At 47.3% G+C, this 22,685-nt stretch overlaps 1 protein-coding gene and 1 long non-coding RNA gene across 4 annotated transcripts; one reads left to right on the top strand and one right to left on the bottom strand.

The window, feature by feature from the left end:
- Positions 1-842: 842 nt before the first annotated feature.
- Positions 843-21,066, bottom strand: ERICH3 (glutamate rich 3). 3 transcript variants are annotated; one of them, XM_027651541.1, is made up of 16 exons: positions 20,889-21,066; positions 17,731-17,824; positions 16,990-17,115; positions 16,297-16,368; positions 14,768-14,896; positions 14,077-14,160; positions 13,447-13,596; positions 11,921-12,139; positions 11,139-11,316; positions 10,200-10,386; positions 8,664-8,959; positions 6,800-7,021; positions 5,085-5,546; positions 4,630-4,776; positions 1,937-4,122; positions 843-1,494 (listed from the first exon to the last, which is right to left on the bottom strand). In XM_027651541.1, exons 1-16 carry the CDS (start codon positions 20,906-20,908, stop codon positions 1,423-1,425), a joined length of 4,644 nt encoding a protein of 1,547 aa, XP_027507342.1. In that variant the 5' UTR covers positions 20,909-21,066; the 3' UTR covers positions 843-1,422. The 3 variants fall into 3 exon arrangements, with proteins under 3 accessions (XP_027507342.1, XP_027507343.1, XP_027507341.1); XM_027651542.1 differs by having other exon boundaries at positions 11,139-11,313; XM_027651540.1 differs by lacking the exon at positions 20,889-21,066 and adding an exon at positions 18,173-18,318 and having other exon boundaries at positions 11,139-11,313.
- On the top strand, positions 20,994-22,287 carry LOC113951034. Its single transcript, XR_003528996.1, has 3 exons — positions 20,994-21,155; positions 21,518-21,679; positions 22,109-22,287. It is a non-coding gene; the product is annotated as an uncharacterized LOC113951034 (long non-coding RNA).
- The last annotated feature ends 398 nt before the right edge of the window (positions 22,288-22,685 follow it).

The following is a 22,685-nucleotide window of genomic DNA, read 5'->3' as shown; positions in this document are numbered from 1 at the left end:
CACAAACACTCAGCACAACATCAGTCAGTCCTTGGCAAACTGAGACAGACACCACAGCCCTGGCCCTGCTGCACAGGCAGGGGTTATTCCTACAGTTAAACCGCTGGCAAAAATTGAAGGAGCTGCACAGACTGGTACAGGTGTTTAATAGACCCAAGTGAACGTGCAGGTCTGATATGTACACAGAAAACACAACCTCCTGAGATGATCCTTAGCAGGAACATGCACAGACTGCACGTACAAATGCAACTGCCTCTAGTACAGGAGGGAACACAGCAATCACTTGATCACATTTGAGTTTCCACTCCCATGCATATTGATCTGAAGTGACTCAGAGAACCAATCCACTCAAAATCCTACTCATTTCAGCCTCATTTCCCTACTTGAAATGCAATTACAGTCCCTACTGTGTGGGGCTGAATCTCCTGTGCCCACCAAACAGTGCCTAGAGGCTGCTGCACACCCAGCCCCAGGTGCCCAGCTCAGAAAGGTCTTGGTGGGCCCACAGTGGTGCAGGAGAGCTGAGAAGAGCCTCAGGCAGTAGAGAAGGGCAGCCACTGCCAGGCTGAGACAGCTCTACACTGACCACCCTCTTGCAGCCTCAGCCCAGGCTCCGTGGGCCAGGAAGTCACTCCTGACCGACACTAGCAAAAGCAAAAGGCCAGGCTTTATGCATTTACAAATACTTGTTAGAATTGTTCTGATTTAACAACTTTCAACATTTCAAAGTGCCAAGCATGCCCTGAACTGTGGCCAACAGCAAGCGCGGATCCCTGAGACAGAAGCCCCTCATGCCCACCAGCACAGGGGGCACTCTGCATGCAGGAGAGCTACCCTCCCCTAAAACCCTCGTGTGAGGCCTCCTTCGCCTCTGATTCTGCCATTGCATCTCTGCTGAACATCCCTGGATGACCTTACCAGAATCAAGCAATGGCATGCACAAGTGCCCCATGCACAGCAGTAAGGACACAGCCTGACTGACAAAAAGCTGCAGTTCAGAAAGGCAAAGACACCCCAAAAAATGACAGATACACTCAGACATGGGCACCCTGTACAGACAAACACACACAGCACATCTGCCCTCATCCTCCTGCCTGCCTGCAGGAGCGATGCATGGGGGAGGAGGGGAAGTTCAGCCAGTCCAGTATTCCTCTAGTTTTTGGGAAGAACAAGCATGACAGCTTGCGGAACAATCCTGGTGATTACTGTCTTCATAATTCTGAAGCAGCACTGTTTCCTGGGCTGGCAAACACAGGCTCATTTCAGTTGTCTGCTGCACACTGAGGAGCTGCTATGGTGAAATGTGACAGGTGGTTGTGGTACTTGCGGAGTCAACAGAGGAGTGACATCCCATCTGGCACAAACCCAGAGCTAATTGTGAGAATGTTGCAGGACACAGCATTGAGGAGCTGCTGAAAAAGCTCAGAGCAGAGTTTCTTCCCCATCATGGGACTGTTCTGCGGATATGATGACTGGGTCTGGGTTTGCACTGTCCTACGGAACAATGAGCAAATGTTACAGAAAACATTCTGAACTTGGGAGCTACTGAGGTATTGCTGTGACATCTCCTACAAGCAGAGGCCAGAGTAACAGCGAAGCCAAGTGCTGATGCTGACCTGGTGCTCCAGAGCCCAGAGGTGCTGCCAGGGCTCACCCAGTGCCACCAGAGCTGTGGCAAGCTGGGTGGGGTTAGCTGCTCTGCACGGCCAGAGGGGAGAGAGGGCGGAGGGGCTGCAAGAATTAATGCCACCGCAAAGAGATTTACTCGGGATTTTGAGAACAGGAAAGAACGCAGGCAGCCGCCACCTAAAAGGATTTATCATCCCTTGTCCCAGCTACCAGCAGCAGACAATTAAGCAGTGGATAAGGAATGGTGTATCCTCTGCCTCTGACAGGGATCAGCCTGGAGGCAGTGACCAACCCACATAGGACTCACCTGACAAGGCTTGTGGCTCCTCTCACCCACGTCAGTGGCTCCTGAGCTCCCTCCGACGGGACTGTCCTTCCTCTGTTGCCCGGCCCCAGCAGAGCTCCCTGCACTTGCCAAAACACCCACTACCTCGCTCTCTCTCATGTTTTCACAGGAGCCCTCCTGTTCTCCGTCTGTTTTCACTCCCGCCTGCTCCATCCCCTTCTGCTGCCCGTCCTTGCCCTCCACTGCCCCTGTCCCAGGACCTGCCAGCTGTGGCTGGGTGCCCAAGCACAGCCCCTCACTGCCTGCAGACTCTCTTCCCATCAGCTCCATTCCTCCATCTCCATGGGCAGCGGTGCTTGGGGAGGTTTCTGCAGTCAGCTGTTCCCCAGGGGACATTGCTCTACGGGCTTCTTCATGCCCTGGGGACACCGTACGCATTGTGACCCACTCCCACTCTGCCTTGCCCTGGCCCTCGGCCCCTGTTGGCTCTGGCTCACTTGCCTCGCACCCCAGTGCTGCCTCCTGGTTCATCCCTCGCTCACCGGCCACAGCTCCATCAGCCACCCCTACCCTGTCCCTCCCAGACTCCCTGGCTGCCCCCCTTCCCTTGGCTGACATCCCCTCTGCCACTGCCACCCCTGTCCCACTCTGTGCCCCCAGCACTCCTCCTGTCACCTCCTCCTGTGCCACTGTCCCTCTGCCCACCCCGCCATCCCCAGCCACTGCCTCCCCCTCGGCCATCACCGGCTCCCTGGCCAGTTCCTTGGCCAGAGCCCCTCGCCCAGCCTGGCCACCCATCACGGCGATGGCCACCAGCCCGGGCTCCCCTGCCCGGCTCATGTCCAACCCCGGGGCCGGCATTGCTGCCTCACCCACCACCCCCTCCCCAGAAGGCCTCCCCTTTCCTCTCTCTTTTCCATACCTCAGCCACCCCTCCATCCCAGTTGCTGGCTCCCTTGGACCTGCTGCTCCACCTGTGGCCTCCTCTCCAGCTCCCAGCCCCTGGGTGGACACCTCTGCAGACCCTCCCGCCACCCTTCCATTGGGTTTTCCTTCCATGGCTCTCTCTGTCTCTGCTTTGCTGCCCACAGATGGGTTTCCACTCCAAAGTGCTTCCACTGCACCCTTCTCCTCCTGTACTGCCGGGGTCTCTTCTACCTGAGATGACCCTTCACTGATGGGATCGTCCCCAGCACCCCCCAGCAGCCCTAACCCAGGTGCCACTTCCAGCACAGTACCCTTGCCAGGCTCCACTGGCACCTCCTTCATGTCCTCCACTCTCTGGAGAGCATTCCCTCCTACCCTGCATACCTGGCCACGTTCAGATGCTGCTGCTCCTGTGGCAGCCTTCCCCATCTCCATCTGCTCTTCCCCTAATGCTTTCAGCTGGGAAAACTTATTTGGCTTTACAAACCCTTCCCCTCCAGGCATTGCTTCTCCTGTTTCCATATCCCCTAATGGTTCCAGGAGAGCCCCAGGCTTCTCCACTGCCTCCTGCCCTTCAGAATTGTCTTCCTCAACAGCCCCTTCTCCTTCAGGGCCAACAACCCCGGCAATACCTTCTCCTGCCAGGTCAGCATCCTCCACAGCCTCCTCTCCATCTGCCACAGCACCCACCACAGCACCCTTCCCTGTGGACCCTCCCTCCCACAGGGATTCCCCTGACTCTGGCACTGCCTCACCTACCTCCTCCTCTGCTGGCAGCCCTGCCACTCCCTCGGGGCCTTTCTCCATGGCCTCCTCCTCAGTGACCCCCCCAGCCCCCTCCTGCCCCTCGGACACAGCTCTGTCTGTCTCCCAGCCTGGCAGTGCCCCAGCTGGCCCCTCTCCCCCAGGTGCCAGCTCTCCTAGTGCTGCCTTGCTCTCTGTCCCCTCCACCAGCACCTCCTGCTCCCCAGGTGACACCTCTGTGCTCAACTCCACTCTCTCTTGTATCCCCTTCCCTTTTGGATGTTCCTCTGCCACGGTGCCTTCCTCAGGTGTGGATTCCTCCAGCACAGACCATGTCTCTTCCTGGGGCAGTAAATCCCTCTCCCGTATCCCTTCTCCTCTGGCCTCTTCACTGCCAGCATCTCCTCCCATGGCAGCACCAACGTGCTCCAGGGCTTGTCTCTGCCCTGCCACCTCCTCTTCTCGTACTTCTTGTCCTGCTGCCTCCTGCACATCAAGGCTTCTCCTCCCTTCTGCCAAGAAACTTCCATCTGGTGCTGTTAGGGAAAAATAAAACATTGATTTTACTCAGCGTTGTGTCAATGTTACATGTTTTACAGGGTTAGTGTTAAAGGTAGCATCTCTGCCCAGCAATGAGGGACACCAGCATGGGGACCAGAAGAAAACTTGCTGTGCTTCTTCTCATCACACCCCTGGGCTCTGACTACATCTCCAGTGCTGCTGTCCTGGCATCTGGCATAATGAATTTAAGAAAAAATGTTGATGCAAGGCCAGCTTTCATCTTTCCGTGGCTATTTTCCTGACTCACAGCCAGTTTATCATGGCCTGGGGTCTTTGCCTAGAACCATTTAAATGCCAAAAAAACATTAATTATACATGACTACAGAAACCAGCTAGTCATCACCCAGTTCTATACAAGTTAGGAAAGAAAAAAGCACAAGGAGGGTTAATAGCCAAAGGAAAGGGAAAGGGCAAACACTTCTGTAGAAAGACTTCAGATTAATTAGATTTAATCCTTCTCCCTGACTGACAGTCAACCTCACCTTTACTGGCATCATGCTCTGTACTTGCTGCGTTCTCTGCTTCCTCACCGGCATGGGAATCACCAGGTTCAGGGTCAGAATTCACAGGATGATCATTTCCAGTTGCCTTTGCCATTTCCTCCTCATCTGGTTTGCAATCTTCAAAAACTATCACAAAGAAAACAGGAAGTAAGAAAGAGAAACCATTAAAGAGCAAAAGGGGAGTAGAAGCCATCCAGCCACCTCAGCTTGGTTTAAAATGGTTTAAAATTCATGTTTGGGCAGAGCCTTACACTGGAAACACTAGCAGAGAAACACAAAGCCAAGGTTACGTTCTGAGTGGTTATTGGGCTCACAGCAGCACAGAGTGTTCCAGCAGCTGGAAAACAGTCCAGCAACTCCCTGTGCTGCACCGTGACTGAGAGCATGGTGACATGCACCAGTCACTCAGAGCTATGCAGAGGGGCTGTACTCACCCCCTCCTTCCTCACTCTGAGGAGACTCTTTGTTGCCATCCTCCACATTCAACATCCTGGTTTCCCAAGGCACTGGAAGACATTCATCCTCATCATTCATGCTGCTTTCTCCTGACCCAGCCTGTTTGAATTCCCCGTTAACTTCAGGACTTTGATGCTGCATTGCCATTATATTTTCATGAAAAATTCCAGTATCTTCCCTTGCTGGTAGATCTTCTGGTTTTGCCTTTCCTGCTTTGTCTATTCCTTTGTTTTCCAGTGCAGAAGTCTCCTGCTTCTCCTCCCTTCTGAGCAGTTTATTCTCCCCATTCCCATTTCCATACTGTGCATGTGCTGTGCTATCAGATGCCCTTTTGATATCACACTCCTCTTTGCCATCGTCCGTCATTGTTTCAGCATGAGAGTCACCCTCAGTGCTGCACTGAGTGCTGATGGATGAGAGAGAGTCTGCAGGTCTCCTCTCTGGAAACAGCAAACAGTACTTTGGTTTAGTATTTGTCACTAAGCATCTGCATTCACTGGGCACTCACAAAGGACAGAATTTCAACCAATAGCAATCTCTGAATTATACCATCTGAGGATATCGTGACAAAATTCCAGTAAGTGTAAACAGAAGAACATTGGCCAGATGTATCAATGATTAAATCCATTTAACGTTTTCGGGGTTTTTTTCTGATAATGGAAATTAACCTCTAATGGAAATTAACCTTCTGATAATGGAAATCACACAGAAATACACCTCCAAAAGCACCTCTAAGTGTCACTCAGACAGGGTTTAGCACAGATTCTTGAGCTCTGTTTGATAAAAGACTTCAACCATAGCAACAATCCTTCAGTGCACTCCTGTTAACTCACTGAAAGATCTCCAAAACCATGTGCAAACCATTCAGGTCAAACTGGAGATGAAGTTCACTGTCTTCTCTAGAAAAACATACAGACACCATCATTTAAATTCAAAAATGGAAAGTTTGAGGGGAAAAAAGGCAGTAATTCTTCATCTAACACTGAGCTGACCAGCAGAGCTGACTGCTGCACAGCCTTGCTGCTGCCCGTAGTCCACACAGGTTCAAGAAGAGATTGGTGAAACTCAAGGCAGAAAAATCCAGTCAGGCTGAATAAGTAAAAGTGCCAGAACTGTCGTCCATGCAGAACTGCATGTTCAGAAAAACATATTGTACCAAGAAATCTTACAGCCACAGTTTAAAGATTCCCACTCAGAGTACCACTCCTCCACCATGGGAAAACCCAAGGTTGTTCCTCTCCAGACCTTTCCCCTCAGACAATCTAATGGTTTCTGGATCTCTGGCACAGACAGATACATTAGGGCCATATTCAGGGCCATTAAAGACAGCACTTATAAAACCCAGGTGGTCTGTCAGGTTTCCTGGGACCCTTCATAAGGTGAAAGGGGTCACAGCTTCTCGAGGTGGGAGTCCCACTGACTTGGAGGGCTGTCCTGCAAACCTGCTGCCTGCCTCCATCTCCATTTCAGGACCTAAACAGCTCAGCAAAAAGCCCACGCTCCCACTTCCAGGGGGCTGCCTGCGGTTCAGTGGCAGATGTAAAATTAATAACAAATAAAACAGCTGTCTGTTACCTTGTCAGTAGGAATGGCATGGGTTTCTCCGTGCAGACTTACCATACATACTGGACACACAAACTGTAAAACATGCGTCAGGTCAGCTTCTCTAAGCCTCATTACAAACAAAACTAACCTTGTTGATTATTCTCAGAGTCCCTGTCAGAATATCCATCACTTTCATCTTTCTCACTGTCAGAGGCCTGGAGTGACTTCTGCGATGAGGTTCCACTCTCCTTTCCATAGTCTAAATTATGGTTTTTATCATCTGAGGATGACTCTGACATTCCATTTGTTTGATCAGCAGTCTGTCCCTCTTCATTAACTTCTTCATCTGCTTCAAAATCTTCATCATACCCTAAAATAGAAGAATTGCACTGTGAGACAGGAAACAGAATTCACAACTAATAACATTATTTTTAAGTAGACAGAGGTTAACTTCATTAATCTCCTTTTGCCCTTATATTTGCTCAGTCTTTTTAAAGCCATGAGAGAATCTAAGACCACAGATAGGAATCGTAAGAGCACATTATCATAAAAAAGCATCATGTTCCTCATAGAGTTGCAAAAATGCAGCAAAACTACTGACTGATGCACCGAGCATGATTAATGCATTAAAACAAAACCAAACAAAATCATTAGCCATGGAAAGGACTAGAAAAATTAAAAGCTGGGCAAACTCAGAAATTAAATGCAAGAGTCTCTTATTACAGGAGAAAAACTGGTTGTGACAAAAAAACTACAAGTGATCAAGAAAGCTGGAGAAAGTTAATATATTGTAGTGCAAAGTATGATAAATAGTTAAGAAGTGTCTTACAAACTCAATGAATCTAATTAAACCCAGACAAAGGGCACTGCAGAGGCACGCTTTTATAACACTGCATTGAAATGCTCCTTTAGGCCCAGGGGAAATCCCAGTACAAATGAAGATTGCACAGAATTACCAGTCTTACATCCACAAGTCTGAATTTCAGTCAGGCACTTGCCTGACAAGCTGTGACATTTGACAGATAACTTTGCTCAGATCTGTACGTAAAGATGCATTAAAGAACACTCCCCTTCCATGCCAAAGCTGCACTGTGCACATCCCAGGCACCAGCACAAGAGATGCTGGTGATTCCCACCTAAAATCCAGTCATTCTGCTGCTGTTAGAGGCTCCCTGCACCCGCAGCAGCGAGGGAAGACACCTGCACTGTGCAGGTGACTGTCACTGCTGCCACACTAGCTGTCCCTTGTGCTCATCATTCCTCACCTCCTTTCTTTCCATCAGGGCTTTTAATATACTGAAGGGACAGAATGCCAAGGGCAGAAATGAAGAGTTCCTGATGCAGAACCAATTAGGCAAATAAACAATTACCCAGACAATGACAACTAAGGGAATAAGGAGATTTATTTTCTGTATTAAAAATCAATTGAGATTCCAATTGCAGTGTTGGCAGTGAGGACTCCTTAGGTAACTCTCAGAAGGGCAGCTCCTCCTGAAGGAAAAAGGCCTGATTAATCCCAAACACACATCTGGAGGGACTAACAAGGCATCTGAGCAGTCACACCGCAGAACTGTGAAAGGAAAAATAGGAATAAGAAGTAGGAGTTAAAATCTCTCTCTAAATGTGACTGCCTCTGAAGAAGACTACGATAAGCAAAGGGAGAGGCTGAGCTCAATGTCTCCTCCATGGAAGAGAACATCTTCCACAAGATCAGGTTGCCCCAAGCCCCCTCCAACCTGGCCTTGGACACTTCCAGGGATGGGGCAGCCACAGTTTCTCTGGGCAACCTGTGCCAGAGCCTTAACACCCTTCCTTACTCACTTTCTTGGCTCTTGCAAACCATCTCGTCCTGTTGGATGGCTGAAAGGAGTCCCACTAATTCTATTGCCCAGCCACAGGCATCACCATATTTCTCAAGACCCAGGCAAAGTGAGAGGCCCATAATCCCACACCATCTCCAGAATCATCCTCTTCCATTTCTCATCCCCCATTCATGTTTGGGAATACCGTACCATTTTTACTGATGTCTTCCTGACTATCTTCACTCTCATGACCAGATTGGTTTGTCATTTCTTCTTCTCTGTACTCCTCTGCAGTCTCCATTTTTTCCTCAACAGTTTCCACGCTTGCTTCATGAGATGGTAAGATGACTAACATTGAATTTTTCACTGATTTCTGCTCAATACTGCTGTTACTTGGCTCACTGTGCAGAGAACATTCCCAGGAACCCACATGCTTCTCCACACGGTACTCTATCTTCCTCTTGGGAGGGGATAGCTTTTTGTCCAGGCCCATCGCAATAATGCACCTATAAAATAACACAGCTCAGGAAATATCACATTTTTCTTCCTGTGAACAATGGAAGGCAGCAGACAGCAAGTTCAGCTCATTATCAGCAGTGAAACCAGGTATCCATCTGCCTCTGCACTGTCACAGTGACTCACATCAAGAAGCACCCCAAAATCCCAGAGAGCTCCCCTAACACAGAAGAAGTTCTTCCTTGAAGAAGAGTAATGCTGTCTGCACTTACAGGTGACAATTGACATATAAACAAATTAAAACCAAAATTATTACAAGAGGCAGAAAAACAGAAATCACTATGAATAAGAGGGGAAGGGGGACAGAAAGGGGGGTTGATTCAGGAAGGAATTAACCAATTTTTGAATACTATATTAAATTCAGAAAATTCACTTCAAATCTTTCTAGAAATCACACAAAGCTGAGATTTGAGCACTTCCTAAATTCTATAGCCAATATATCCATTCTGAATTCAGAAGCTATTCACTTCTTTGAACATGCTAGATAACACATTTACATAAATCATGTTCCTTGTTAGACTGGAATAAAAAAATATGGTACAATATTTCTTAGAATTCAGTCCTTATCTGAAGGAACCAGGTACAGCTTTGTGGACAGTCTCTTGTTCCAACTGCTTGCTGCTCTTTTAAAAAATTATTTCTTAAAAGAACATGAAAGTTTTTAAACTATCCACATATCCAGAAGTTTACTTGTCTGGCCTGAATTAACAATCACAGAAAAGGAAGGTTTATGACAATTAAAGCTTTTTGGCAGAACCACAGCTGTTGGTCACAGCACTGACTTTCACCCAAACCCAAGACCCTTCTGCACAGATTTGCTTTCTGAACCATGGCCAACATTCAGTGCTGCCTTATTCTGCAGCCAGGGGTATCACAGCAGAATCCCACCTCAGAGGCAGAGCTGTTTAAAAATAAATTATGCACAAAAAGCCTCTGAAAACCACACCCCACAGCCACTACCCCATGCTCAGCCCCCTCAACACTCCAACAGAGCCAGCACCAACACTGCCTATGCCATGCACACAACACAGGGAGACTGAGCAGGCACAGGAAAACAGCTGTGCTGGCACCCTTGAAGGTGAGACCCTGACAGGTAACTGCAGTCCAAGGGACACTGAGAAACAGAGCAGGTTCTACAGAGCTGTGGGGAGCCAGAGAGATGAAACAGGAACAAGTGAGAAACTCTCTAAAAACCAAGCATCTGTGATCAAAGAGTACTCATCTCTGTACCTGTAGCAAGGAGATGCTCCCTCCACATTGAGAAACCTGAAGTATCTGTTTCTGCTTCGCAGCCGGGAACGCCTCTGATGTTTGTACTCACAGCAACAGCTCAGCCTGTGGACTTGCATCCCGTTGAGAAAAAAGGTGAGGCTGAACGGGAAGCCATGGTGCCTCTTGGAGATGAACTGGAAGGTCTCTGCAATCATAGAAAGAAAAGGTTCAAAGAAAAACATTACACTTCCCTGTCAGCCTGGGGCAATTGCTGTATCTCACCGTCATCAGCACAGTACTCAGCCCTCTGTGCCAGCCACTGGGGTTCTCAGCTCTGTTCATCAGTTGGTCACACTGTACCCCTACACACACACAGCCCTGGCTCTCGCCAGCCCCAGGATCCAAGGTGGGCACAGCTAGGACAGGTGAGCACACTGTCAGTTTGGCAGTTCTGCTACAGCAGAAGAGAGGCAAGAGCCTCCCAGCCACTTCATGTGCCCAGCTTCCCAGAACGCAATTCACCTTTTACTGGTGTAATGGAATTGCACTCACATAAAAGAGATGAGAACTGGGCTCCCACTATGTACTTTTCCTTCTGGAATAATAAGCAACATGCACTGATGTATTTTAGCTACTCAGATAAATCCTATTTAAGTCCAGCTTACTGCTACAACCACTCCATTAACCATACATCTCTATAGAAAATTAATCTAAGCTACAGTATTTTGTTAAATTAGATCTCTAAATTCCTTCTACCATAATTTGAAAAAGTAATTCTAACTTCACTTTCATCATGGAACAGTAGATCCAGATTTAGTGTGGAGGCAGATGGTATAAAAATCCCTGGATGCAGGTATCTTGACTGAGTTCAGCTGACATCATTTTGGTGTCACAGCAAAGCTTTAACCAAAAAAGATGTTGCCAGAATCAATATGAGCTCTTTGACTCTATCCTTACCTCCTCCCAAGAGCTTGCCACTGTAGACACAAAGGTTTTCTCCTCCACAGTGCTGCTGATAGACTTTGATTTCATCCCTGTAATCATCATGAGACAAAGGCAAACTCTTTCCTAGGTAGGCCATGGTGACAACAGCATTGCTGCATAATGGGGATTTGGGGAACCCTCCAGAATTCTGCAGCAGGAAACATACAGAAATGCCTTCAGCTTCCAGCTCCAACGGGAGGGGAACAAAAAGCTCATGGCTGTGCAGTACACGCTTGAGGCTTCCAGGCTTTTATGACAGGTGCTGGGCTGATTAAATTGGGAAGTGTTTGTAACATGCAGGCGGCAGGGAAATATTTCAAACTGAAAACCCATTTCATTGAATAGCACCAAATTGCAGGGACCATGTCTCATGACCCATATTGTCCCTCCCAATCCTGGGTTCCTACAATTTTATTTACAGGAGTCAAAACTGGCTGGAGACAGAGTATAACCCACGCAGTGTTCATACACTTCAGGCATTTCAAAAATCCCTGGAGCTCTGGTGCCAGCTATAGCCAGAGACAGGATCATATTAACTGAAGTGGAAGGTCCTATGGGTTTTTGTTCAGCACCTGTTTTCTCCCCAGCTGATGAAAAACACCAAATGTTTTAGTTTACAGAGGCACGTACAGCAGTTATATATTTTAATAGTTATACATTTTCTTTATGCAAACTAGGTATGCACACCTTTCAGCATTAGGCAAATAGACCAATGAGGAAGGTAATACAGCTGTACACAGACAGAGATAACTTACCTTTGTTAAAGGTTGCCCTCTGTCATTCGATGCAGTGGTGGGACGAAACCGTCTCCCTGTGGGCACCCCACTTCTCCCTGTAGGGACACCCCTGTCCCCTCTGTGCCGGCGAGGTGGTGGCACTGGCACCACACAAGGGTTAATGACAGGCAGCTGATATGGGGATACACCAGTCACGTACTCCACTGAATTCAGAAGCCTTAACTCACTTCTCTCCCCCTGCAAAACATTTTAACCAGGTGACATAGGTTTTGCAGAACCAGTTCCTGAGCATACAGAACTGGCCATGGTCTGACTGCTTGGTACATTTAGCAGCACACATCCTTCTGGAACAGCTCATTAACATGGAGCCTGTAGTTTGTTCATTAAAACATTTCTGTGCCAAATCCCTTTCTTTTAATTAGCAAGACAACATGCGGATTGCTTGAAAATGTCACCCTCAGAGATACAGACAGCACTGCAAACCAAGCCCTGCCTGCAGCCCAGTAGAACTCTGATCTCAGACAGAACGCTGCAAAGCCCCGCAGCAGTGCTGCTCTCACAGCTGGAAAGCACATTCCAGAGCAGCCAGAGTTGTCCAACAGGAACATCACTTGGTATTTATTATACAAAATGAGGTTCAAAATGCTGCTTCCCCGTCTGAGTGGAGGTTTAGTCCTCTTTCAGAACGAAATGCAAACAGAGGACCAGGGTCCTGAAGAGCAAGACATGGCCAGAGAACAAGTCCTGTAAATGCTGCATGCTCTGGCTCTGAGCTCTGCATCATGTTCTCATAACTGACACCTGATTTATCTGTTTCGTCAGTTGAGAGCATTAAAGAAACGATTAAATCACCCATAATTTGAATATACATAAACATACCAGCAAATTCTTGGACAAAGGATTGTGATCATCCCAACACAGAGCAAATGCAGAGCAGAAGAGAGCTATTCATACAGTGTCTGTCAGCTAGTGGTAGCAGGTCACAGTTCCACTCCAAAATCTTCCATGGAACTCATATCACAAAGCCAATTACATTATATTTTTCTAGAACAGAAGATAACTCCAAATATCACTTGAAAGTGATGGTGAACATATCGAGATCATGTTTGACTCTCATTCTCTGAACCCACTAGTGTGACTTAGTAGGAGGAATGGTTAAAGAAAAAAAGTTTTTTGCTACTTTGTAGCTGTAGATGAAGACGAAAACTTGTAAGACTTGTAAGTGAAAATATTCCACTGGTCTTAACCAGACGTTTGCTTCCCTCTCTGCATAACAGAAAATTTACATAGAGGGAGGAAATTTTGTATGCAGAGAGATTTTATACTATGAAAGATTAGTCACCACATTTTTCCTCAAGAACTGGACCAGTAAGACAACATCTTGAAAATTAAGGGGAAGTGAAAAAGGAGAGTTCAAATAAAAGCTGATGCCATTTGAAAGGCATCGTCCCTGCACTACACAGTTCTGGGAACTACAGTACTAAAGCAGTATTATAAAACTGTCCCTAAAATGTTATTATTTTCAGAATGAAATACAGCCTCACCCCACGGGCAAACTGCTGATTCCATTCCAGTACATGGCACTTCTGTTGGGAACCCTTTGGTAGCGACCCTGCTGCAGCCCGGTCGCGAAGGGGCTGGAGGCGAAACGGATGCTGCACATTTCCTGGAGCTGTATTTGGTCGCCAGGAACTCTACAAAAGGAAAAAGAAAACAGCAACAAAATCTCAGTGCATAACTTCCAGCGCAGAGCAGCACCCCAAAGGAAAAAAATAGCACTGATGAAGATATCTGGAAGCAGTGAGTGATTTCAGGTACCTCCAGGACAGGACATTTTCTAGTTCTCCAAAGAGTCAGACCCCTTTAGGCACCTCTAACTGGCCATGCAAAACTTCATCATCCAAGACAACTCTTGGCCATAAATACAGGTTTTGCTACTGTCTCTTCACTATGCAGCCTTGAAATAAACATGATGAACTCACAGGAACTGTAACAGTGCGCTATGGACTTCAGCACATGGACACTAAGAGAATGCACAACAAAAACATTCCTATTTTTCTTCAATACTCAGCTTTTTTTCTGACTTTTTTATTTCATCTTGTCCTTGTATACCCTTCAGAATACCAAGTTAAAAAGTTACAGCCTAACAGCACTGTTTAACTGAGGTAACTCACCACCTCAGAGTGTGCAGGCTCCTTGGGTCGGTGCTGATGAGAAGAATGTCCACCACCATAATCAACTACAAGTCCAGGTGCCCTCTGTATGGAGAGAAGGTCATTCAGGACTTGAAAGTCTCTCTTCAATCTGCACCAATTATCATTATTGATGTGGAGAACCGATTAAAACCGAACTATATATTTGGCCTTTGACCTTAGGCTTTACAATCATTATATTTCCAGGGTATATTAACATTGTTTCTTTGCTGTTAACAGAGAGTAAGAGCCAGAGCTCCAGAACTCATTTCAGAGCTCTCTTTCAAGTCTGTTTTCTAAAAGACCTCCACTGCTTTCAGGACTTCACAACATGTGCAACCCCTTCTACAGCTCTGGCATTCACTGACAATGCTCAATGCACTGATACCAACTCATCTCATGAGGCAGCTAAAAGGGAAAGACTGAAGCAGATTTATCAGAGAGCAAAGGTTTTGTCTGTTTTTTTTTCTAAGTTCTGATGTGCCATTGCTGCAACACTGTCTTCTGAAGATTCCTCTTTAATGACAGGACTCCGCAAACAGGATGAGGCCCTAATCCAGAATGATCCGGGTAGTCAGTGCTCTGTCCTAAGTACAGATGTCACAGGCCCATGTGCACACTTCCAGCTATCCATGCTTCCATGATAGGCAATGGAGAAGTTGTCAAAACTTACCCATTGTGAGCGACCAGCTCGATCTCCAGTCACTAAAGGATGAAGCCCATCATGGTTCCTTGGACCGAGTGGTGGATGTGGAGAATGCATGGGGATTGCATCTTCCACTGATCTTCTGAATTGTTCCTCCTAAAAGAACAGAAATATATGTCTCCGAGGCACCAAATACTCTAATGGTAATGTCTGAGCCTCATTACATCTCTTTCACTGGACAGCTGTGATGATCAGCTCACCTGGACCTGATGGAACACCTAGTTAAGGAAGGAAAGGAAACCATGGGAGAATGTGAAAAGACAAGTGAAAAGACTTGTCACCAGCTTTGATCCATTTTCCTGCAGCTGTCTCCAGCTGCTCACCCCCCAGATTCAATTCATCTGCCTATTTCTGTGTATCTCCCAGTTCCTGGTTTTTTGAAGGTCTCTTTAAAATTTGAATGCACCTGCCTCTTCCCTGCTCTGACTGCGGCCCATCTCCCCTTTCTCTCCTCACCAACCCTCCACTTGGTATAACTGTCCCACTGGAAACAGACAGCTCTATATCTCAGCTTCCCTCGCTCAGGGATCTGCCTTCCTCCTTTCCTTTCAGATGAGCAACTTGGCCGAATTCACTGAACATATGAGGTGAGAATTAAGTTACACCACTGGTTCCAGCCAGGCTCCTGCAGCCCAGCACAGCACATACAGATCAGGTATCTGCAGGTGTCTCGCTGAACGAAGCAGTTCTGGTGTATGTTTCAAAATTACCCAAGCCCAGGATCCCTCATAGGGTGCTGAAGTTGCTGCTTTCACAGAGTGACTTCCTACCACAGGAGTTTCGTCAGCAAACAATGCCTCTTCAATTCCCACAGTGACCAGTATCTTTTAGGAAAATCTTCTCCTTTCTTCACCTGAAGAGCTGACTATAGATGTATTATTTACAGTTTAACAGATCTGACAATGTTCCCCAGCTGCTCAAAGCAGCAGCCAGCTTCTCAAGGCACTCTCCTCAAAGCATTCTAGCTCCTAATACAGAAAAAAAAAGGCAGAGCAAGTTTCTGCCGAACAACTTTTCCCATATGAATCCAAGTGACTTCATGGGGAGAACCATTGACTTCTGTGGGATTTCCATGACTCTAACTACAGAATCAAGCTCGACCTACATGACAGCAAAGTGAAGGCTCCTGAAACCTCTTTTCATTACTCAGACACCAGTTCTGCCCAAATCCTGTGGAGAGGCAAACGACTGAACACATGAGCTCAGCGCTCAGCAGCAGCCAAAAGCACAGAGGGTCTAGAATTACTGTGAGGAGAACAGGTCTTGAATTATTCATCCTGTTCTGGTTCCCTATTTCAAAAGAGAAATAGTAGAACTAGAGAAAGTAAAACAATAGCAACGGTAGTGAGAAGCTTAGAATGGCTCAGCTAAGAAAGATTCAGACTGAGGGTCTTCAGCTTGGAAAACTGAGAAGGAATATGAAGAAGGTGTGTAAAACTACAGATGCTTTGGAAATAGAGAACATCCATCAGCACCCAGCAGCACTCAAGCCTTACCTTGATTTTCTGCACCCTCTCCTTCTTTGCAGAATATTCAAGTTTCCGTTTTATTTCCAGCTGATGATGACGCTGCCAATGTAAGAGGAAGAGAAATCCCATTAATGGGCATTATGAGATGTCAGTGAATGCAACAACATTTGGTTCTGTCCTGCTTGTCCTGTGCCTTCTCCCTGGCTGTTACCCTCATTGAGCCTGGTAATAAAACTACTACGGATTGAATCCATTCGCATTTCACCTGTGTATATATACACAGCCAAGGGAACAACTGAGCACTGGTAAAGTTGGTAAAGTTGTAGGGACCAACTCCACTCTTGATATGCCACAGAAATGTGCCCAAATTTTGTACTCAGATGATAAATATAAAAGTATTCAAACAGTTTTGGTTTTATTAGGATTTTTTTAAGAAAACTAGTCCTGTGAATATCATCCCATAATCTGAAGGCTGCCAAAGAGCAGCGAGGGAGCCAAGACAGTGCCTGCTCTCGTGACAGCAGGGTTTGACAATGAGAGGCCTGTGTAGGTAATTCTGTACAGAATGTCAAGCAGAGACTGTCCCTTTTCCCAGCAGAAGAGAGCCTTCCAGGGGAGCATGAGGGCACATATGGAAAACAGTTCAGTACAAGTTAACAGACCCTGGCTGTCAGCGCGGAAGCACCTGAGAAGGCTCACACACCCCCAGTAAGGGCATACCTCCATGTCAAGGACCTTATGAAATATGGCACGAGCCAGGCACTCCTGGACGTATCTCTGGTGGTCCCTCCTCATGGCATTGAGCCGGTATTCTTTCTCAGGTATTATTCTTCCACTTCTTGAGATCTGCCATACACAAATATAATGTTACTGAAAAGGAGAAGATGGAATAAAGTATGTTTTGAAACACTGCAATTTCCCAGGAAGACCACTTTCTCCTTCTGCTTAGCTACCACCTCTGCCCCTGGCATGCTGCTGGAACATGAGTTCCAGCACAGGATTTTGACCCCATGGGCCCCAGCAGCCAAACGGAGGGAGCAGCAGCCACATTTCTAACAGACAAGGGCTCAGTCTTACTCCTCACGGGCCACTGCCCAAGGGGGTACAGGGAGTTAAACACTTGCCTTCCTACTGCTAAGGGCTGCACCTGCCTTTCTGCGTGAAACAGTCTCACCTAGGAGCACATTGGTGATTTTTAAAATGTTCAGCACATTCATCTTTAGTAAATCCTTCAGCTTTCCATTAAACACTTTTGAAAAAAAACACTGAAGCTATTTAAACAACCAGTCAAGTCAAAGATATTTCAGTGTGAAAACCCTGAGTGAATCAACATGATGCTGTATTTTTGCAAACTGAAAGACTTTGCAGAGGGAAACTCCCATGAGCAAAAATAAATACAGAAAAAAAGGATTAAAACATTCTGAATTAAATGTTGAATTCAGGGAAAATTTTCAGTCTCACCAGTCCTGATCTCTGAAGGTGTTGTCTTATCCTGGCATTGCTGAAATATCCAACCAAGTGTTTGTCTGTAAGGCTGTTGTAGGTTGCAAGAAATCTGCAATAAAATCAATACAGATATTTATAATCCCCTTGACTGACAAATTATTACAGTTTAAGTTAAACAGAACTAGTCAATAATTTGCTGCAAAAAAAACCTGCCTTGGTGAATTACGCCCTATTTGGTAAGATAAATGTCCATCAGTCTATGTGAAAGCAACATCTTTTGGTCTCCAGAAAATTCATATCAGAAACAAGTGAGTTGTACGTAAGGCCAAGAAGCTCAGTGTGGAACCACTGAAAGGCTGACAGGCCCAGCCCGGAGAGCCTCCACCACCCCCAGCTCCCACAGCAGCCCCCTGGGATGATACACCCTGACCTTGGGCATGGCAGTCCCACACAGTACCTGGAGCTGGATTCCAGCTGCACAGAACCAGCTCCCCAGCCACTCTGCCTGATGCCCTGTTGGTGGCAGGGACACTTTTCATAGACCAGGTTGCTCCAAGCTCCTTCCAACCTGGCCTTGGACATTTCCAGGGATGGAGCAGCCACAGCTTCTCTGGGCAGCCTGTGCCAGGGCCTCACCACAATCATCACAGCTACCAAAGATCAAACCTTCCAAAAACTGAACCTCACATGTGAGAGCCGAACACAGAAACTGAAGCATCCATAATTAACAGATATATTTTTAAACAGTTCTTAACACAACTGTATCCTACTTTCCCCTCTGTAAAACAGGACAAATAATGAAGTCGGTGACATAATACTCTAAATAATATTCTAAATCCATTTACATTTGTACAATTTACACTCAGGTGCATCTTGCATAATACATTCAGCCTGACCTTTGGGCTCTCTGGGCAGGTTGTGCTTTAGTTACACAACAAGAGACTAATATCTTTTGTTTTCTTTGGCTGTAGATTTAAATGCCACTGTACCTCTATTATATCCCTTTCATTTGGATAATTCAGTCAAATGTCTATTGCCAGGCTGAGCTGCCACACACAAAAACATACTCAAGGAAAGAAAGAACAATTTTATTTTTTTTTAAAGAGATCATGCATTTATAGGAACTTATGTGGGGTTTCACAACAACCTCGCAGGTAGCTGCCAACAATAAATTAAACTTTAAACAAACAAGCAATGTAGCTTATCCTGTTATGCCTGTTGATTAAGGACTGGTACTATAGCAACTGTTCTATGCTACTTTTTTAATCCAGAGTTTGCATTTGAAACCACCAGATTCCACCAGTTGTGATAAGTACCGATTTGTGGTATCACCCAGCAACTGCATGTCGAGGCAGAAGAGAAACTCAGTCCAATTCCTTTGCATTCACTGCTTTGCATCTAAGAATTCCTGGACCATATAACTAAGTTAAAACGCAGCTCCCACCTGAGCACAGTGATGCAGCAGCTTCTGTTGCACGGATGTCTCTGTACAGGTATTTTCTCATTTGAATTATAAACAGGCTGGTCCTCAAAAATGCTCAATTAAATTCAGAGTTCAAAAGGGGCATTGGAGAAATAAAGAAATATGTTGGGCCTGAACCAAAGCCAATTAAAGCATTGGAAAGAACGCAAGTGGATCCACTAGGGTTTGGCCACGTCATGCTGCCTGGAGGAGCCCTCGCACCAGCCCCAGAACCCTCTGTGGCCACAAACACCGTCACAGACAGTGCCTCGGGAACAGGCAAGGACAACCTAGCAAAGCAAACACTTGTCCCATTTGGTCTCTGCTCCTGCATGTGGTATCAACAAAAGGGGAACAAAAGTTCTTGTCTGAGCAGTTTTCTCCCACACTCCAATATTTAAGAACCACACAAAAACGTCACCTCTAAAACCTCTCCAGCAGGCAGAAGTGCAGAACTGACAAAATCCATTTTAAGAAAACACACAGCAAAGGGAAAGCATTAGCCTTAGCCAGCTCTATACAGCCTGTGTGTCACAGCCATCACATCCCTTTTCTGGGTACTCCCTCGACTCCTTTTTCTCTGCCCATTTATCCAGTCCATTCTTCTCTCCAAAATGCTGGAGTTTTATTAGAATTACAGGCAATTTTCCTGGCACAGAACCTAGACTGACTGATCTGTAGTTTCCATGAGTAGATCTGAAGCTCTTCTCAAGATGAGTGTCACATTTGTTTGTCTGGCATCACAGCCAGTGACAACATGTCACTGTCAGGTCAGTAATTTTATATTTACAGTTATTTAGAATTCTATGATGCTATGATCATTGCCATTATTATTATTATTAACAGTATCTTTGTTCTCAGCTGGCATCTTACCCAAAGCACTGTGTATCACAACGATTTTTAAGACCACTATTCCTTGGTTGGAAGGATAAGAAGACAAAGCCACAGCAGGCATCCTACATGTTTTGCAAAGCAAATCATCACAGTTAATATTTCACAGTGCAATTAAATCACCAAATAAATGATCTGAGAGAGGACCAAGGCATCAGTTATTGATTGGCAGAGTCACAGGGTATCATGGCCCCTGTGCTCTCTACCTGGCACCTGTCTGCCATTCCCTCCCTAAGGAAGCGCAGCCACACAACCAGACATAGAACTCAGAGCAAAGGGACACCTGTTCTGCTACTGATTTCTTGTGTGGACATGAGCAAGTTCTATCATTGCTTCTTTACTCAGAGCATCACCCAATACACCAGGATGTGCCAAATTTTGTCATGGAGACCTGCAGAGATTCTCCATTTCTCACTATTTGTCCTTGATATCAGCTCGGGCAAGTCTGGATTCTCTGAACTCACGACCTGCAGGTCTGGAGCCGGCCAACGAGGGAATGACCTGCAGCCCCCAGCGCGGCTCCCGCGGTTCCATCACCCCTGCGCTGGGGAAGGCGATACCTGGACGGCAGAGTCGGGGGCCCGGGCGCTCGCTCCGGAACCCCAGGGTGTGTGGGGCAGGTCGGGGCATCCACACCCCCTTACCCCCAGCCCACGGCCGGCGCGGGCTGCAGGGATGCGCCGCTGGCGGCCCCGGCCCTGTCACTATCCCCGCAGAGCTGACAGGCCGAGAGTGACCGCGGGCGTGCCCGGAGCTGCCCGGGCACCCGGACCGCACGGACCCCCGGACCCCGCGCCCCCCGCGCCCCCGCCCCACTCACCGGGGCTGCGGGGCGCTCATGGCGGGCGGACCGGCGCTGCCGCCGCGTCCCGGGCGTCGCCAGGAGACGGCGGGAGGGAGGGCGGGAGGGAGACAGGGAGAGGGAGGGAGACAGGGAGAGGGAGGGAGGGAAGAAGGGAGCCGGCGCTCCGCCCGCCACCCCCGCTGCCCCTTGGCGTCACAGAATCACAGAATAGTTGGGCGTGGAAGGGACCTCTGGAGATCACCCAGTCCAACCCCCCTACCCAGGAAGGGTCACCTGGAGCAGGTAACACAGGAACATGTCCGGGGGGGTTGGAATGTCTCTAGAGAGGGAGACTCCACACCCACCCTGAGCAGCTGTTCCAGGGTCTGCCACCTCCATGGAAGGAAGTTTTTCCTCGTGTTGAGGTAGAACTTCTTGTGTTTTGGTTTATGGCCATTGCTCCTCCGCATCCTGTTGCTGAAAAGAGTCTGGCACCATCCTCTTCGCACCCCCCTTGGATGTATTCATAGAGATTGATGAAATCCCTTCTCAGCCTTCCCAGGCCCAGCTCCCGCAGTTTCTCCTCATCAGAGATGCTCCAGACCCATCATCTTTGTGGCCTCCACTGGACCCTCTCCAATAACTCTTGTCTTTCTTGTCCTGAGGAGCCCAGAACTGGACACAGCACTCCAGATGTGGCCGATGTGCCACTCTGTCACCACCTCGGGGACACAGGACACTGCTGGGGACAGGCCCTGGCACAGACCCACAGCCCTGGACTCAGGCCAGCAAGGGGGATGAGTCCCAGCTGAAGCACAAACTCACAGGTGATGTTTCCAGGGGCCACAGAGCAACTGATCTGAATGGAGACCCCCATGATGAGGAAGACCGGGGACAACCTTCCCCTATGATGCACCTGCTCCAAAATGTTAAAGGACTTGACCACCCTCAGGCCTTCTGTGGCATGATCCACCCACACTCAATATTGATCTGCCTTCTGTAAAGGGAGCAACTATTAAGAACATCAATATTCTCTTCATATTTTATCTTTCCAGCCCTATAATTGAAGTCCCATTAATTTATTGTACCGTCCTGCACCACAGGAAGAAGTCAGGAACAGATACAGGGGAAAATTACAAGGGAGAGGGGATGGCATTTTTAACGACTAGAAAGCATAGGCAGCATTAGTTTTGGGGACATTGAGATTAGCCAAGAGCAGCTGCTTTTCAGAACAATTCCACTCTTTTCTGTTTCAGAAACACATAGAACAGCAGCTTCCAGACTCTGGCACTGTATGTAACTCCTTACTTTGAACCCCAAACCTCTCCTACAGATGCCAAGGCCAGCACAAACACAAGAGCCTGTGCAACCTTTCCAACCACTCACAGCAGCACCAAGCAGCCTGCCACTGGGAACCACTACCTCCAAAATCCATCCAATCAAATAGGAGAAGCTACTCAACAATCTGACCTAATTATTCTGCCCAATTCAATTGTCTGAGATCCCCATCCTCTTCCTCCATCCTTTTCTGCATTGCCAAGGGGCAGCATGTCCCAAAAAGAGAGACAAACCAAGCACTCTCCAGGGTGACATTCTCTAGATGGGTGGCTTACACACATCAGACACACCTCAGTCCTACATCATTAGTTCTATTCACACTACTTTTCCCAAAATTAAAACAACCCCTTCCATTGGTACAGTACATCACAAACAGACAGAAGAATAAACATTACATGACATTCCTTCACAAGTCAGTCTCAGTCCTGCTGAGCCATTCTGCCAGATCACCTGGCAAAGAGCAGCTGCAGTGTGATAACACAGAACTGCTCTGAC

The sequence above is a fragment of the Corapipo altera genome, unplaced genomic scaffold (genome assembly GCF_003945725.1).
Source record: "Corapipo altera isolate COAL_440 unplaced genomic scaffold, ASM394572v1 57, whole genome shotgun sequence".
Classification (NCBI taxonomy): Eukaryota; Metazoa; Chordata; class Aves; order Passeriformes; family Pipridae; genus Corapipo; species Corapipo altera.
The sequence above is the reverse complement of the archived record's forward strand: the minus strand, read 5'-3'. Positions and strand labels throughout refer to the sequence as shown.